This window comes from Portunus trituberculatus, chromosome 44, assembly GCF_017591435.1.
Source record: "Portunus trituberculatus isolate SZX2019 chromosome 44, ASM1759143v1, whole genome shotgun sequence".
Classification (NCBI taxonomy): Eukaryota; Metazoa; Arthropoda; class Malacostraca; order Decapoda; family Portunidae; genus Portunus; species Portunus trituberculatus.
The window spans coordinates 29,939,137-29,958,587 of record NC_059298.1 but is presented as its reverse complement, the minus strand read 5'-3'; the positions used below and the strand labels follow the sequence as shown (position 1 = coordinate 29,958,587).

General features: G+C 38.2%; 2 protein-coding genes across 8 annotated transcripts in view; both read right to left on the bottom strand.

Annotated features, from left to right (window-relative positions):
* Positions 1 to 1,157, bottom strand: part of LOC123518839 (cytochrome P450 2L1-like) — an 11,499-nt gene extending 10,342 nt beyond the window's left edge. For all 3 annotated transcript variants that reach the window (XM_045279878.1, XM_045279877.1, XM_045279876.1), the window contains exon 1: positions 570 to 1,157. The gene's annotated coding sequence lies outside the window, so the exon portion shown is untranslated. The remainder of the gene's footprint in view (positions 1 to 569) is intronic.
* Positions 1,158 to 7,984: 6,827 nt separating this feature from the next.
* Positions 7,985 to 19,451, bottom strand: part of LOC123519021 (protein phosphatase PP2A 55 kDa regulatory subunit) — a 53,386-nt gene continuing 41,919 nt past the window's right edge. For all 5 annotated transcript variants that reach the window (XM_045280146.1, XM_045280147.1, XM_045280148.1 and 2 more), the window contains exons 5-11: positions 18,353 to 18,465; positions 15,267 to 15,437; positions 13,700 to 13,871; positions 13,057 to 13,226; positions 12,707 to 12,922; positions 12,309 to 12,489; positions 7,985 to 9,780 (exon numbers count right to left, since the gene is read on the bottom strand). In XM_045280146.1, coding sequence (XP_045136081.1) covers positions 12,337 to 12,489; positions 12,707 to 12,922; positions 13,057 to 13,226; positions 13,700 to 13,871; positions 15,267 to 15,437; positions 18,353 to 18,465 — 995 coding nt within the window. In that variant the 3' untranslated portion in view covers positions 7,985 to 9,780; positions 12,309 to 12,336. The remainder of the gene's footprint in view (positions 9,781 to 12,308; positions 12,490 to 12,706; positions 12,923 to 13,056; positions 13,227 to 13,699; positions 13,872 to 15,266; positions 15,438 to 18,352; positions 18,466 to 19,451) is intronic.

The following is a 19,451-nucleotide window of genomic DNA, read 5'->3' as shown; positions in this document are numbered from 1 at the left end:
GTATCATTTACCTAATGTCGTCTGCTGGTTACCCAACCATCCATTCTCCTACAAAAGAGCTCAGACCTCATAGTGATCGATACTTGAGTAGAGATGAGACTCGATCACACCACACCGGGAAAGAGAGGTCATAACCCCTCAGCTTGCATTCCATAACTATATTATAAAGTAACTAAACGTAACTATATGTGCTGTAGAAAAACAAGGGCTACACAATATGAGACTCTCCCATCGCAGCCGGGTTTCAACCAGGGCCTTCTCAACTCTTGAGGAGAGAGAGAGAGAGAGAGAGAGAGAGAGAGAGAGAGAGAGAGCACTCAAACATATCACTCGACGAACAAATGTAATAGCAAAACGAGCGTACAATATTCTAATGTAACCTATCTGCAGCCATGAAGTACCCGGACGTGTACTTATTTACGGCAGTTCTAGTCACATCCTTCTCTCCTGAACTAACTTTTTTTTTCTAATCAAATGAAGTTGGCATGAACTAAAGTGAATAATGAAACGTTTTCTGTATAGTCTGATCGATACTTAAGTTCAATACACGTGTCACTTGTGTCACTTACATGAGTGAACGTAGAGAAACCTGAATAATTCTAATTCAAGTTCAGTTGTACGTAGGGAAACTTAAATAATTCTAATTCAAGTTCAGTTGTACATCACGTTAGAACCGTGCGGCGTGTAGTGACAACAGCCAGCCAGCGTATGCACGTTCACTTCCCCAAGTGCGTCATAAGCATCCGCAGAGATATTATTCAAGGGTCGTCAGTAGGCTTGGAGGCAATAGTGGTGTAACTCCGGCCCGGCAGTAAACACTTCTCTACTCTGCTTCTCACTGGTGCACTAATACTACTAACTGCAACTGCCTAGCTGCCTGCATGATGCCCAGCCCAAGGCCGCCACTCCGCCACTCCGCCTGGCTCTCCTGATACTCAAGCCACTGCTGCTGCGTCATCGTGACACTCCCGCCCGCGGCACCTGCCATGCTTTACACAAACCATTTTGCTTAATGAGGTATATTTCATGGAGGCCAACAGTCAAGTGGGATTAACGATGTAGCTCGTCAACACGATAAGACCGTTCACACGTTTATTTGATTTTTTCTAGGATTCTATGACCACTGCGTTATGTATTCAGTTGATGGCACCCTACACAAACATAATCCACTGGGTTAAAATTGATTTAATGAATGATAAATGAATTAATGACTGACCTATGAGATCGCAACATCGAAGCCGTGCAGGGTCAATCATATTGCACTAGTATGAGTATGAAAATTAATAATAAATAGGCTACGTCCAGTTGCAGGTGATCATTGTTCCTCCTAACACTAGCAGACAGCTGTTCATTGAGAATACCACCTACTTTATGCCAGCCAGGAGAAAAGTATACCTATTTGGGATCACAGGTCATTTCCTCTCATGCTGTAATGCATCCCCATTTTTATTTTATCAATTCTAGGCATATATATATATATATATATATATATATATATATATATATATATATATATATATATATATATATATATATATATATGGTGTTTGTGGCGTGGCTCACTGTCACTGATCACTAACTTGTAGCTACAGTGAAGGCGATGATGACGGCCGGGAGAGCAGTAGCAGGATACTTAGTTGAGCAGGAGAGCCTCCACGGGTTCCAGTACCAAACAGCCTACTCGCTTAGCTGCGTTACTTCATATGATTAAAATCACTCTGGCCAAAGTTACCCAAGAGCACATCTCCCTTCGCTACTTTGCCTTAATCTCCTAGGTACTGTTGGTCCGTTGGATCAACAGACGCTGTTTGTAAGGTGTCCATGTCGTATGAGTGGGAGGATGTGTTATTTGGGTGGAGAGAGCTTATAATAGCGAATAATTTATTCATTGGTTCTGAAATCCACTACACACACACACACACACATCAGACTCGAGGTCAATGTGGGATACCATATTACTCCCACATCTGCCGCCCTTGCACTAGTGTAATTCATCACCCACCTTACACGGACTGTGCCTACATAATCGCTATCTCAACTTGCACAACACCCGTACTTTTATACTATTATTTTCTTCTCTACCTTAAAACCCACACCAATTCCAGACTAGTATTATAGGCGCGTGAACTTTCAGAACATCAATAATTTATTTCAGTGTTTTTAATATTGCTTAATATATCAAGATCAGTGTTTTTAATATTGCCTAATATTTAAAGAGTATGTCAATAACAAGGTGGCTTACAACGGAAACAATTGGCCAAACGCTTTAACTACCTGTCGATCAATAATTAAGTTATACTGCTGGCAATGCAGCAGCAATATTTCATAAGTACAGATGACTATTTTTCTTGTTTCTTGTTTAGAAAATCTAACTACTAGAAAAAAAAAGCATCAGAAGTGTTTCTGAAATTAAAATTTTGCCAGGTGTTCCTACGAGTATATAGAGGAAAACCCATCAACGTCCACTTCTTTGTCAGATGCCATCTTGCCAGTGTGATTGTATGTGCAGCGCCTCTTCCAGATATCTATCCTTTCTTCAATGACACTCATGCACTGAATATTCTCAATCTGCATTTTACTAATAATCTAAATTGAAAATGTCACATCTCAATCTCATCTGAGTGATCTCTGAATCCCAGCATTGAGTCGTTTTTTTTTTTTCTTTTTTCCCACCATCCCAACAGACGCTAACTGTACACGGGCCTCATCTGTCCATGTGGATATACATTTCGCATGGAAAGAGACGGTTCGGCTTCACTTATATCATTCTGCTAGACAGAAAGTATTTAGTCTTAACAACTCGTCTTCAGCCTCTCATAACCGCAATGTTGCATCTCTTGCTACTTTCACGCCAACTCGATCCTCTTCTGATCTTGCTAAATGCATGCCTCTCCTCCTGTGCCCTCGCTGTACTAGGCCTCTACTGTATACTTTTCTAAGCAAGAATTAACCAGTACTCTCAACCATTCATAACTTTCTAATAAACCCTGGAACTCCCTCCCTGCTTCTGCCTTTCCTTCCTCCTATTACTTGAACTCTTTTAAGAAGGAAGTTTTAAGACACTTCTTTAGTTTTTGGTGATTGCTTGTCTTTTGTCTGGCCTTTGTTTTCTCTTCATATGTTTTGTTACTATGCCAACACTTCTCAAGACGGAGAAAAAGAATCTATCGCCTCGCATCCTTGTCTTCCAAGTGTCAAAAATTTCCTTCACACAACACTGCTGCGCCTTTATCCATCTTGAGCCACAGTCCTCTCTCATCATGACTTACTTTCTCACTGTCCTGTCCAGATATCGCTTAGCCTACAAATCGACACACCATCTGTAATAGTTCTCTTACAGGCATGAGGCCAATGTTTCATGTCCACCTACTTAACACATGAAAGCTTCTACTCCCTGCATAATGACCTTTGCAACTCCCTTTTCTCATTGTAGGATCTCCATAAATCCATTATTCTATATAATCCCACTTTACACAGCATTAGTTTGTAGCACCAAGTGCTGTATTTGATATATATATATATATATATATATATATATATATATATATATATATATATATATATATATATATATATATATATATATATATATATATTTAAGTATTTATCTATACCTCCTGAGTCGGCCTTTAGTGTCTGATGATAGCAAAAAGAAAGTGCTAATGACCCCTGAAGTCTGCAAGATGAAAATAATCTAACACTAGTTGTTACAAGTTATGTTTGTGTTAGGTCAATAATTTGAGGTTTGGGCAACAGAAAACTGTACAATATGATAGCAGTACAAGAGCAGCCCTGTAGGTTAACGTGATGTAGAGTGAGATAGACTTGAAAAAACATTAAGTTGACATAGGGTGTGCTATATAATATTACATGTCAATCAAGAGTAATGATAATGGGAGGATCATGACATATATATGGTCAAGTAACTGAGTTAGGCTGGCAAGTCTTAGGTGGGCCTTGTACTAACACTTTCCCATGGAAGACCAAAGGACTGGTGAAGTGGAGTTTGTTGGTGATTTTTGAGTTCCACACAAATTATCATTTGTTGGAATGGATTTTTTTCCTAACCAAAATACAACTTTGTTTGCCATTTCTGGATTTGAACATCAAGAGTAGTGAGAAAGTACTGAAGGGAGAAGAAATTGTCCCATGAGGAGAGTATGAAGTCACATTACCATTGCAATAGCCTATGCATTTTGAAAAGGAAGAAAAGATGGCCTGAACTTTGTCTGAAAAGAGGAGTTTGGGTAAAGATGCAGGCACTGAAATGTATGAAGACTGATAGAAATGCATCACCCAGTTCCTTAACGAAACTTCTGGAGTGCTCCTCTTTTCATCTGGTCATCAAATGTAAAATTCATCATAGAGTAGTACCTTTTCCTATATGTTTAACTAGGTACGTCTATAAGTGTACTATAGTTTTGGCAAGTGTCTAAATTATCAAACATCACATACTAAGAGTCTGCTTACTCTTTAGGGAATTCCAGTATGGCAATTGTATTGGAAAATATAACATTTATAAATATAAAGGAAGGTAATCATATTAAAGGGCAAAGCTGTAAAGTAAAGCATGTTATATTCAGCAAAAAAGATCTCAACATAAAATATAGTTCAAATTCTGAGGACCCTTGAAACAGGGTATTTGGTAAAACATATTCATGCAAGGTAGTCCTACCTCTCCTGTCTAGACGTGACTGTTAACATTACCCGGCATTATCTTACATCTTTGAAAAATCAACTTTCTCTTGAATGCCATGGGATTAGCTCACTTACTTGTGCTACCATTTGTTTCTTTTCTGCACACACATATTCTATTTACCAATGTTATGTAAATACTTATGCATGGTACTGAAAACCACAATGGATAAATGTGAAAACAAAAAAATAAGACATTATAGTAGGAGCAAAATCTCAGTTTGTCACAGAGAAACAGAGCAGACATTGCAAAATTTAGTTTGAAAGCTGGTGTTCTGACAGTGATGTGTGAACGTGCAACAATGCTGAGACTGTCCGCTTTCCTTCTCTACTCACAATTCAGGGATTTCTTTGACTACTTAAAATCTGAGACAATTTTTTTTTTTTTTTCAGCACTCATGAATAGTATGCTCTAAAATATCAAACATTCTATCAGTGGTTCCCAACCTCTGCTTTAGTTGTTGTTGTTAGAGAGGATGTACACAAAATACAATTGATACATAACACAACTGTCGGTTTTTACATACTAACATACATACATGAGTTCAGCATGTACACACACACACACACACACACACAGTTATTTTAATCAAAATAAAATAACTGAAAATATTCAGTTCTATTATAGTTTTACTAGTGTAAAATCTATCATTTACCAGACTGCCATGTCCTTCACAAGGGGGTGTGTAGCTGAGACACTGTTATCAAGAACTTGTTCTTAATGCCATCATGTACTGTGGTACATTTTTGACATAGCTGCAGCAATCTGTATTGGCCACCTACATTACTTTAGAACCGTTACATTAATAAAACTTGTAGTTTGTAGCTTGTGAGTTTTGTCATGAATCAGTAAGCTCTGATGAACTTGTTTGTAGCTTGTGTGTTTTGTCAAAAATCAGTAAGCATTGATAAACTATAGACAATGGTAGGCTATACCTTGAGGTTAATTGATGCAGAAATACAACAAATAATAATGAGACAAGAGCTAAATGCCCTGGTGCCAAAACACAGCTGTGCTTCACACCCAGTAGTTAGGGCTTTGGTACTTGTACTACATACTACATTTCTATACATTGAAGATGCCATTTCCCCCAAAATATAGCTTTACAATTTACCCTGTATCTTGCAGACTGAATGTTATACACCAAAGCCTATGTGAGGCACTTAGTGCTGGAAAAGCAATCAAACCTTTGTGTGATCTAGTTAACCGACATTTCAGTGGCAGGTTCAAGTTGTACACCAATTGGTGGATAAACAGTCAACTTGTCAAGACATGGCATTTTTTATCACCTCTGACAATATAATGACAAGAAATGATAAATGCACATATAAAGCTAAACTGCATTTTGTTAAAACATTTTTAATCATAAGTTTGTGTTACAAAACACTTCCTGTTTACTCAAGTACTAAGTGACCTTTACTCCTCACCAACACAGACCTGCTGTTAATGGTACTGCTCTGCAATGCTACGGCTCATTTTGTAGCATTAATAAGGAAAGGCACTTACTTTTTACATCACTGGAAAGAAATTATAATGATAAAGGCAAGAGATGTATATGAACAAGCAACTCACACATTGCAGCAAGGTAGTGGCAGTGGTGCGATCTTTCTGTTGCTTTAGCATTTCCATTTGAGGTTAGTCTACCTGAATGGGGAGCATCTTCAATGCCAGATTACAGTATGTAATACCTAAAAATTCATGTTCTAAACACCAAACACTTGGCATTTCATGTGATTACTATCACTGCCTGTATTTGTATTACTATCACATTATGAGTTTTCTTGTGTATACATTTTTTGACATTTTCTAGAATTGTAGAGGGGGGGGACTTATGGGGTTATGCTTAATAAGTTGTCTTTCACCCTGTTTGTGTATGGATGAATATATATATTGTATATTTATATCTGTACATATGTGCATACCAAACACAAGTTTCAAGGACAGAATAGGAATAGTTAGCCTATGTGCTATGCACTGTCTCACATAAGCCTTACTCAAATACCTTTCACACACAAAAACACAACACACACACACATAACAAACACACACAAACACACACACACTCACACCTCTCTATCAGGACATACATATAAAGGTTATGCAACACTGTAATGTGTATGGCTGACACTGCAAAGCATCCTGTGTGCTTGGTCTGAATGGAGGCACATGAACATGACAGGCTGATGTAGAGCGCACCTTCAAATTTCACTGGCTCCTTATCTTAACTTCAGATTCATATTCATGAACAAGAAATGTATGCAGATTGTAATGCAAATAGGCACTTGGAATAAATCAGATTGAGAGCAATGTTAAAATTACATCTAAAACTTGAATTGTTCTCTGTACCAGTTACTCTAAAAGTAAGATAATACTGCACAAAAAAAAAAAAAAAAAAAAAAAAATCAGCTTCACAGTTTGGAACCACTCAATTGTCTATGGTAATTTATCCTATTGCAGATTAAATAAAATAATTTAACTATCATGCTTTTCAATATTTTCATTTACACTGCATGACTTGCTATGATTTCTGAAAACCCTTTTTATATTCTGCACACCATTCCACAAGTTCCAAGCATGAGTAGCAAACCATAACTACCTTCACTGGAAATACATGAAGGACTTTCTTAACAATGAGCATAACTGCCACAATGTAAAAGCTTGAAGATACCAATGCTTGAAGTCTGTGATAGACCTTGTTACCAGCCCATCCCATTGTCTCAGTTGACTGTCCTCTCTATGCGGCCAACAAAGGAAAAGACTGCAGATGAGGAATGATACTACTGACCTTGTTAAATATATGCTTTTTTCTTTTGTTTTGAAGAAGTACATCAGAGAAAAGAAATCTTGGAGAGAGAGAGAGAGAGAGAGAGAGAGAGAGAGAGAGAGAGAGAGAGAGAGAGAGAGAGAGAGAGAGAGAGAGAGAGAGAGAGAGAGATACCATATCATACTTGAATATTTAAGAGTAGGACAACAGGTATTAGGCAGTTATGCTTTTTGCTATTTTGAAAGGCAACCCTCACATTAAATAGATATAGTGGGGGAAATAAAGACATTTTCAGCAAAGGCTCATAACTAAACTCACATCTGCCAATACATCCAATTTGATTTGAAAATAATTCAGGCTCCATTTGATTTGGTCTGCCTGTGCATGATTAAAAGCCGAGAGCATTCACGTGTGATTACTGACACACAGCACAGAAGTTCCAGTCCCAGACAACCACTAAAACAACTCCCACACTCACTCAACTGTAATGAGTATTTAACTTAAGTAAAAAAAATATCTTGTACTTAACTCTGTTCTACCTGTTTTATTTTTAACAAAATAAATAAAAGTACATTTCTGCCCACCAGCATAACATCCTGTACATAATTTCAAGTGATAAATCAACCTATATCTTCAATAATGAAATGTTGTATGTATCAGGTCTTATGGAGGAAAGCAGTATATAAACAAGTTTTAATATTCTGCTACTGATGGGGTCCCAAAGTCCCAGCACAGCACATCATGACAAAACTGTCACAACAGTACTTGGATGTTTCATTACAATGGATTTTACTTTGACATGTTAAGAGAGCATAATACATAATGGGGGTTGAGTTACGGTCCAGCCTTTCCAATCAAGATTTCCTATTTCTTTAGGTTGTTACTGTATTTCACACACACACACACAAAAAAAAAAAATAATAATAATAAAAATAAATAAATAAAAAAAATAATAAATAAAAAAAAAAAAAATCAGTAAAAGAGTTAACTGTTACTCAAAATTTTCATTAAAATACTTCATCATGACCACAGATTAATTGAGTATAAATGTACAGATAGCATTACAAAATTATCTCATAACCATGAAAAAAATTGTTTTGATTACAATGGACATGGCTGAGTACTGATTGCATAAAAACACATCTTGCCTACTGAAATATAATTTATTCCATGGAACTAATAAAAAAAAAAAGTATACAGCAGTTGACAGTAAATATTAGAAATAATCATCTTTTAAGACAAATTTTGCAGCATCTTAAAAAGATGAGAGAAAGCAGGGGAGAGGAGTGTGTGCAGCTGCACTTACACTTCCCTTCATGGAGAGGAGCCCACTGTGGAGAACATCCAGCTGTAGTATTTCTCACTTTTGAAATGAGACTTCAAGATCTTAACAAAATGCACCATCTAAAGCTCAAAAATAAAAATAAAAACAACAATAATAATGATAATGATGATGATAATAATAATAATAATAATAATAATAATAATAATAATAATGCTGCATTTCCTGACAGCTGGGAGTGATTTTGTGGAAGCTATGAGCACATTAACTTAATCCTGTGAGATATACTACTCAGTAGATGGGCGCACGGGGGTATGACAACACTAATCCTCTGGACATGTTAGGATACGATTTGCAACCATGTTCTTCCCACATGTATAAAATCAACCATTCTATCCCAGGAGTAGCTATGTCATATACCTTATTCCCTTATGTAATTCAAGTCACCTGTCACAGCTCAATTTGGCAAAAAGACACAATGATTTGTCTGAAAGCCAGGCATCAGAGAAAGTAATTTGGGCTCTGCAGTCAATATTTTTTATTTCAAGCCACTAATCTATTGATAATAACATGGCAAACTCCTAATCATTCATAACTGGATTCACCTAGTCAGCCATAACTCATATATCTTTTTAATAGCCTTGAGAAGGCAACTAATGTTTGCACTTCTCAACAGATGATCTGAGGGTGAAACACAGATAAATGATCACAAGGGTGGGACACCCACATGGATTTTCAAGAATCACAAGTAATCCAAGCCTCAGCCACTGGACATTTCATTGGGGGACTCCAGCACTACTGCCCTTGGCTTTTGGTTGTCACTCGTTCGCACATTTGGGACCACCATTGTCTTGGAAGCAACCCAAGACAAGAGCCACACCTTGATAAAAGGATGCCAAGAGTGGCCAGCATGAGTTGATGGCTTCCAGCAGTGGATGTCAACACTTGGGTGAGGTCATACAGAAGGAACACTGGCCACTAAGGACCTTCCCTCCACACACCCGGCATCACTGCCCAAACATCCATCTATGGCAGGGCCTGTAAAAACAGGACATTTTATCCAGGAAAAAATGAACTAGTGGCTTACATACTAATTAACATCTGATAGGGTATAAGGTGTTAACAGATGTAAGGCGTTTTCAGTAGTGTCACTAACAAATCAAACACTGGTTGCATGGCATACGGGCCAGGGAAGCATTTGCCTTTCTGCGCACAAAAGGCAAATGCTTTTCCTCGGTCAATCAGCCAGCAGCAACCACAGCAGCACAATATTCAAGTTCCCTTAGGAATTAATTTTGAAGAATAGAATATATATTAAAATGCTATTTGAAATCAAGAAAGTTGATGTATAAATGTTTTCTCTATTGTAATTTCACATTAAAAAGAATCTGAAAGTAACATAAGTCAAGGCAAACAATGGATAATGTGTTTTCTGGAGATATTTTACATCATTGACTGATAAGCAGTGTAATCCTACTCAACTTCCATGATCAGTATTATTTTTCATGTGTTTGTACGCTTCCTGCATCAACTCTGAACATAATCATGCACTGCTAGAGAAACAATATTATAACATTAAGCTATGACAAGGAAAAAATAGGAATTCTAAACACAACCAAAGGCTGTTGCCATGAAAAGCTACTTATTTCTCCTACAAAAATGGACAGAGAACCTTAACGGGCAAGTTTACTAATGCTTCTTCCTGTATTTTTTAGGGAACTAATACTTAAGAGCATGCTGTGCTCGAGATTTAGTAAATTACATTTTTATTTTTTCAATTCCTGGAGATTATTGTAGGAAAAATATTCACAATTCATTTGATATATGAATCATGGACATCTGCATAAGGCAATACTCATTCTGATGTGTTTAAAGGGACATCAGCGGGATACGCCAAGAGGTGGGCATGATGCAACAAACTCTCTAAGCATTGTAGTATATTGCCTGTTTTTCCTTGACATTTTACCAATACTATTGGTCTCTGTGATGAGCCTCTACTCCTCAAATTGCTTGCCTCCTTCCTGCCACGCCATACAGCACCCCCACCAGTGTGACAGAGAAAGGCAAAGGAAGAGGTTATATGTTGCACTCCTGCTTGTAGGCTCTCTTACATTTTTTTTCTTTACTGATCCTCCTATTACAACATGGAGAATAAACAAAATAGGTTACAGCAGCTGAAGATGTGAGAGATAAAGAAAAAGAAGAGATGAGATAAATTAAAAGAAGAGGGAAGAGATCGCTTGGTGGCAAGTGAAGCTGAGGCATTTGGCAGGGTAGGGAAAGAAGTTTTGGAGAGAAGGGATAGGAAGATCTCATTTTCGATTGCAAAAGCTAACAAGATGATATCAAGGAAAAAAAAAAGCTAGAAAAATACATGAGGATGAGGAGAAGAGGAAAGCAGAGGGAGAAACGTACATACTTGGAGATGCCCACCTTGATAAGGACCAAAAAATCTACACGGAGAGGATTGTTTCATGGAGAACTGGGAAGGTGCCCACTGACAGTCAAAATAAACCATAATTCTATGAAACAGCATTCTTAAGACATCCACCAGAGAGCTAAATCTACTGGCAAAGGCACAAATAATCAGAATTGTGAGTGACAAGGTATATAGCTCCCGAAATGAAGTACTAAATATGGAAATAATTAGATGATTCTTTGTGCGCAGTTTCTCTATAAATCAACATACAACATATAATAAACCTACTAATTTTGACGAAAAAATAAAGTGAGTGCTAAACTTTTAAAAATTTAAAGAGCCATATTTCAAAACATGATTTTTTGAGACTGAGATGCAAAAACTTTAAAAAAATCATATCTCATGGCGTATTACAAAATTGAAAAAAAGCGTTCTCTACGTTTCTTTAGGCATCTTTCAAGTGTGTCCATGCCAAAGCACATTTAAAAAAAATTTGAAATAAGGCCTGTACGACATTTTGAATGCAAACCTATGCATGCCGTCATTACTCTATCACATTTATATTCAAACACATCAAAGACAACTAGTAGCTTATTATAATATTCTGAAAATTTCTAGTCATAAATCCTATTACCTTTTTTTTTTTTTTTTCAAATCTCAACCTCAGCATGCCCTTAAGGTGACAGCTGTAGGCCTACACTCTAATTTTCCTCAAAGGTGGTGGCAGCCGCTGACTGGCAAAACACGCCTGTGATTCATTTTCAGCACAAACTTGCCTACAACTCAAACATTGTGTGCTGTACTGGACCACTACTGAAAATGCCTAGTTTTAATTCATGTCTATGTTGTCACTGAAGGTTAGTTCTCTCTTCTCTAATTGTAAAGGCTGAAAAGTGAAGGAAGTGTGTGTGGGTGAGGTGAGGGAGGGGAGACCTTGCCTTGCCTAACAACCATGTATGGGGGATTCTGACAGTACACAGATATATCTAAGTTATCATGTTCATTATCTCTTTCATCATTAACCATTCTTGAATATTACCTTGCAAAATAGAGATTTTGTCCCATAAAATCTGGAATTACATTAAAGAAACCTTAAGTGGAAAATGTAAGAATTATATGATAAATCCTGCTAAGACAATACACTTACCTAAGCTCTAGTCGTCAAAGGAGGACTGCTAAAATTTATCTTGGAATATGTAAAGATTGTTAGTGGCAGCAACAGCTATAATATTTTCATGTGGGTGCCAGGCTGTGTGAAGGATCTTCTTGTTGAAATCAAGGCAGTCTACACTGATTTCATCTTTCTTTCTTTTACCAGCTGTGCAGACCTGAAAACCATTCCATTTTGAGGTTGTTGTCATGTGCACACCAATATGACAGTAAAACAAACAGATTCAAGTCCTTCAGTACTTGATGGGTGACAATATGATATAGAAGGAAAATTATCTCACTAATTTTTCAGAGTAATATTCAAATCCTTGACTTCATTGAATATGTATATGAAAGGTATCTCTTCTGAGGTCAAGACACACAACAGCATCTTACCTTTCTAGGTTTAAGTAAATATCTGGGCTTGGCAGTTTCCCTTGAAGCTTCTAATGTAACATCACGTTTTGAAGTCCTATCAAACATTCGGAAGAAGTTGTTGTATGAGCCAGTCATAATTGCAGAGTCATTGCCACTCCAGCAGCATTCAAACTTGTCAAAAATACAATCATTCTCATACAATGAGCACAGTTTGGGGCGCAGGTATTCATGCACCTGGAATAAACACAAGAATGAAGATGTATTATTGCCTGTCTTTTCTAAATTGATGTTTGATAGAGTGGACACCCACTGTATATGAATATCACATGATTATGTTACTAATTCCTGAATTGCGTCTTTTCTCTTACCGGGTAAGTCTCAATTGGTTTAGTTTCCATGTGCAAGTCCCACACTTTAACGGAGAGATAGTCTCTGGATATCATGTAGCGACCGCTGTTTGAAAACTTGACATCACTTATGGAGGAGATGATTTCACTGAAGAAACTCCGATTGGTGGGATCCTCGGGCTCCTCAAACACTGGAAAAGGAAAAATGTAATAGGTGGACAACACACAACAGACAACACTAGCAGAAAGTACATCATTCCTTACTAGATCCACTCTCATCATAGCTAAGACAAATAATTCATAGCAGTCACAATAAAATGCATGGGGGAAAGCACAAAACATAACATAAATGTTTTATGGAAGAATGAATATTATGTGATAATAATTATGAAGTACATGCAAATGCACTTACTGATAGGAATATAATCAAATGCAGACAAAGCAATTAGCAAACTCACTAGATGAAAATGTATTTGAATCTGGGGATATTTAAAAATTTCACTTTAAACTATTATACAAAAAAATAAATAAAAAACATAGATAACAACTGATAAGGAGGACAAACGTTGAACTTATAGAAGCAAACATTAAGCTTGAGTAAAGTAATAGTGTGTACAAACATGCTTTGAAATCCAGTCAAAAAAAGATCTCTCTTCAAACTTACACTTAGAATGACTATCACAGAGGGCTGCTTGTCGCATGTCACAAAGCCTAATGGTTCCTTTACTGCTAGAGTACACAAACACGTTGCAGTCGTGGGGATGAAATTCTGCTGCTGTGATCACCTCAGTCAGCTCCTCCATGTTAGTGGGCTTGATGTCTACAATGTTAAAGGACTGAAAAACATAGAAAGGATCATATGTCAATAATACACTTGCTCTTCCTTACATGAGAAGCAAAGAACTTAGCTACAGTCCTGTCTTCCAGCATTCATGGGACAAACAGGTGCCCAACCTTAGGGATGTGAAGTCAGAGTTAGAAGAAATTTCCTATCGCTGAAGTTGGGGGCTAGTAAAAAATGCCCCCAACTCAGACCTCGACATAAATTCCAGAGAGAGAGAGAGAGAGAGAGAGAGAGAGAGAGAGAGAGAGAGAGAGAGAGAGAGAGAGAGAGAGAGAGAGAGAGAGAGAGAGAGAGAGAGAGAGAGACTTTATAAACATACCACACACTGTGTATTTCCACTCGAGACAATGAGAAATCAGCATTCAGTGGTGCCATCTGTTGGCAGAATGCTGAGACAAAATGTAAACAAACCCTGCCTCCAGTTGATTGCCCATCACCTGCTACCAAGTGAACATGTCTGAAGACTGGACAATTTCTCAATTCAAAAGATAATTTTGGCAATCATTTATGGGGAAATACGAATGGGGTGAATAACAATGACAAATGTCCATAATCTACTACAAAAGAGTTCAGCAGTAATTCCTCCTGAACGAGTCAACACCAGTATATACTACAGCAGGCGTCTCTTTACGTGATCGCCTGCTAAACAATATACACTTCAATAGATAGAGATGGCAAAACTACAAGACAGAATGAGACAGACTTGTCATGGATACTTACTGACTCACTTCTATTTACTTGGTAATAGGGTAGCTATCCATTTAGTTTTTTCACTACCATCAATCAACAGTGGAAAGCCTCCATTGCTGTTCCTCATGAAATGCTTGAAGTGTGTTCTAATTTTGGCAGTATGAAAGCATCTTTGTTTCCCAGCCTCACTTTCACCATAGCCGAGGTTTTTGATGTGCAGCAAAACGGTGATAAATTTCAATGTTTCCATAGGATCTAAAATAATGGTCAAGATGCTTATTATAAAATGATATTTCGCAAGTTGTGTCAACTCGCCTGTGTGCAAGTTGAGTAGTCCAAGTTGGAAGTTTTGGGTACCAACTCCACAGCCCTGCTCAGCCATTCAATGTGCCCAAAGATCAATGTGAATTTAGTGAATTACCAAAGAAAATGTTCGTCTACTTATTTGGTGTATATATAAAGAAATCATAAAAATATCAACTTGACTTAGCAAATCTGATAAATAAACAGATTTTTCCTTGCCTCCTGCGACAAAATTTGCTCTGGCTTTGCTGTCTTCTCATTTTCATTACTCTTTTGTTCCAAATCTCAACAAAAGGCCACCACAAGTTCCTTCCCCATGAAGAAAGGCACCAGTGAAGCCTTTCCAGCATCACAGCAAGCACCAACAAAGATTGAATTGTTTGGCATAGCTTACCTGATCAGTGACCTCCATGTGCCACAGGTTAATACGAAGGTCATCAGCAGACAAGTAAGTCTCCTGGTCTGAGTTGATTGAGATAGAGTTGATGTGATACGTGTGTGCATTGGCAAAAATTCTCCTAGGGGAGGCTTCAACCATCAATTCCATTGGTTTTAATACAGGTACCTGTACAGGAAAAATAAAAACTGAATAAGACACAGTAACAACTATAGAACATACTATCTCATCAGATCAGGGGAGGATATTGCACAAAAAACAAAAATAGCTCTGTTGAACAAGCTAAACAGTGCTAACCAGTGGGAGCACAAAGAATAACACCATTTAGTAATATATTTTGCCTCCGAACATTATGTTACTACCCACACCTGCTCAACAACCCTTTCCTTCATCCATAGTCAGTGACTACATGTTTCAAGAAGTGAAGTAACATTGAAACAGTTAAAATGATTAATAAAACTGTCAAGTAAAATGTACCAAATAAATCTTTTCAGTAATTCTGAATGAAAATCTGATTTCTGAAAACAGGTACACCACTTGCACTGTTATCCTCTCAAACTATTTCCAATACAGTAAATTAAAAACTTGTAAGGAAAACACATTTAACTTAATAAACTTCAGACTATATGGGACACTGTGTGGTGCAGCAGTGTAGTGGTCAGCACACTCAACTCATAACCCAGAAGCTCAACACTTCAACCATGTGCACAGTAAAAACAAACTCAAGTTTCTTCTTGTCTAGTATATTATATGTAGCACCTGTTCACCTCACACTGAATGGACACTGGACACATGAGAGATGAGCTAACAAACAAGTGTGTATTTACCTATTTGTGTCTTACAGGGCCCAAGCAAAGCTTTTTGTGTCCTGCCTCCTGCGACTGATACAGGATAACCTAGATGGGCCCTGGTGGCCCTTTGTTATCCTATTATTTAGGTTATGTTATGTTATATGTTATCCACACTTGCCATATCTCTCTTTTATCTGGTTGATACACACCGCATCTACAACATCACTATACAGTTTGTTCCACTTGTCAATACTATGGTAAGGGAAACTTTATTTCTTCACATCATTTAAACAAACACACGTGGTGTGTGTGTGTGTGTTGTATTTACAGTCGTCTGCTGGTCACCCAGCCAGCCTTCCACATTATGGAGCAAGCTCAGAGCTCATAGACCGATCTTTGTGTAGTGAGGCCACAACCCCTTGAATTACATCCCATACCTACATCTTGGTAGGTGAACAGGGGCTACCCATTAAGAGGCTTGCCCATTTGACTCGCTGCGCCCGGGACTCAAACCCAGGCGTTCTCGGTTGTGAGCCAAGTGTGCTAACCACTACAATACATGGTGTGTGTGTGTGTGTGTGTAATTCACCTCGGTCGCTTGCTGGTCACCAAGCCAAGACAGTCTTCCCCATTACGAAGTGAGCTCAGAGCTCATAGACCGACCTACCGGTAGGAGTGAGAACACAACACACTCTGAGAAAGCGAGGCCACAACCCCTCGAGTTACATTCCATACCTATTTACTGCTAGGTGAACAGGGGCCACACATTAAGAGGATTGCCCATTTGCCTCGTTGCCCCGGGACTCGAACCCGGCCCTCTCAATTGTGAGTCAAGCGTGCTAACCACTACACTACGTGGTGTGTGTGTGTGTGTGTGTGTGTGTGTGTGTGTGTGTGTGTGTGTGTGTGTGTGTGTGTGTGTGTGTGTGTGTTCTAAGAGACCAAAAAATATCAATGTCAGCCATAAAGGGTAAACTAGTCAAAGTACCGTATTTCCCGTCTCATAAGACACACTTTTTTTTCCTGAAAAATGCCCCAAAATCACCCTGCATCTTAACACTGGAAGGTCAAGTTGATAGGGGTGTCTGACAAGCCTTCAATGCCCCAGGAATGACATAGAAACACTCACACTCAACAAACATACAATGTAATCCTACAATTATCATTTACTTTGATACTACACTTTGTTTAATGAAGGTACAGTATACGAAGATATCTATTTTGATACTGCACTTTTTCTGATGAAGGTAACAAGATATTTACAATACCGATTGTTATGAAGTGAATTGGTTGTTTTGATGACTCACCAACGCCATCTACACACAAACATGCCAACTAACGGTATCCTAGAAGACGTTGCAACTCCCCTTGCCTTCCATGTCATTCAGCAGACAATACTCCTCCAAGAATGGCATCAAAGCAGAGAAGGAAGGCCTATACTGTCGATTACAAGCTAGACGTTATCGAATATGCAAAGCAGCATGGCAACAGAGCAGCTGAGAGGCACTTCGGACCACCACCAAACGAAAAAATGATAAGAGAATGGAGGAAGCAAGAAGAGGAATTAAAGAAAGAAGTAGTTATAGTCAGATCATTCAAGAAATGTGGAATAAGCAATGCGATGGATGGAACTGAGGATGAATTTCTCTATGAAGACCGTGGCGCTGATGTAGATGACCCAGATTCAACTACGGAAAGTGACAGCAGCAACGATGAATTCGCAGGATTTGGGGATCAATAAATGTCTACAATTTGTTATTTTGTAACAATTATTCTAGCAGTATTTATTTTCTAAAATTTGTTGATATTTTGTAATAAAACAATATTTTGATGCTGTTATTGGTGCTGTAGAGTCGCCGACTTGGAACTGATGCTCAGGTAGGTTGTAAAACCCTCAAAACTTTTTTTTCCAAAAATTGCTTAGCTAATCATAGGGTGCGTCTTACCACTTGTAGTGTCTCATGAAATGGGAAATACAGTAAGTAATTTTCTTCAACACTATTTTTGGACCACAAGGAAATTAAAGTAACTCACAATACTTTAAGGTATTTAAAGGTCTTGCCAACATTAGCTGACAGAGAGAGAGAGAGAGAGAGAGAGAGAGAGAGAGAGAGAGAGAGAGAGAGAGAGAGAGAGAGAGAGAGAGAGAGAGAGAGAGAGAGAGAGAGAGAGAGAGAGAGAGAGAGAGAGAATGTCATATGGAATACCAAGATATTACAACTGTGGAATCTTTCAATCCCTGGACAGCCTGAAGGAGACATTTTGGTGTGTCTGGGACAGAGGAACACTCACCCGTAAAGCAGTAAGTGAAGTTGGGTCCCTGATCTGGCCGGACTCATCACGCAGGTTGTAGCCTTCTGCTCGTTTGTCTCGTTCTGACACTTTCCATAGCTTTATGGTTTTATCTGGAAAGGAAAATATTCGATTTCACAACTTCATAAAAAGTCATTCAATGATAGATGATTAAATGGAGAGAGAGAGAGAGAGAGAGAGAGAGAGAGAGAGAGAGAGAGAGAGAGAGAGAGAGAGAGAGAGAGAGAGAGAGAGAGAGAATACTATGGCTGAAATACATTTTGGAAGGGGAAAAATAAAAAGGGTGGGAAAGCTCCATTATTTCCACATCAACATTCCTCTTATCTCTATACAACTCTTGACGATAAGATGCACAAAGTGACTCCCATTCACTCCATTAGTGAAGAGGAAGAATGCAAATCAATTAAAACAAGTCTTGAGAGAGATTTTACTGGAGAAAAATAAAACAGTACACTGTTCTGCTTATGTACATCCTCCCAACCATGTTATAAGTGACAAACAGAAATACAATTTCTTTTAATGTCTTCAATGATAGATTTAGACATTTATGTGACTAAGAAGCACTGGTGAGGGAAGCAAATAAAGGAAGTTGAGGCCCCCACCTAAGGCCCCAGCCAGGCCACTACATGGCACACAACCAGCCAAACACAGCCTGGTAAGTGCTCAGTTACTTTGCATCATCAGTTCACCAAAGACACACCATGTCACAAGTCTAGACAGTTCAGGTTTGCAGGAGATGGTAGAGGAAAGAATGGTGTGTAGTAATATTAAATTTTGAGCAAACAGTCACGGCAGAGTTAAGAATGTCCTGATGAAAAATTACCTATTTTAGTTGCTGTCAAAACAAGACCAGCTGGGAGGGAAGTCTGTGTGGAATGTCCCTGTCCATTAGGAGTGAATTTCTAAACAGACCACAGTATGTTGACATTCTCTAATGAAATGCCCTCCTCAATCACAGCTTGCTTTTCATCTTCTATTTATGTTCCATAGCCAGATTTAGGGAGTCCACTCTAAATATCGAATAATGACTTTCATCCATATTTACTAAACAAATGATTCACTAGTCCAGTTTGGAATT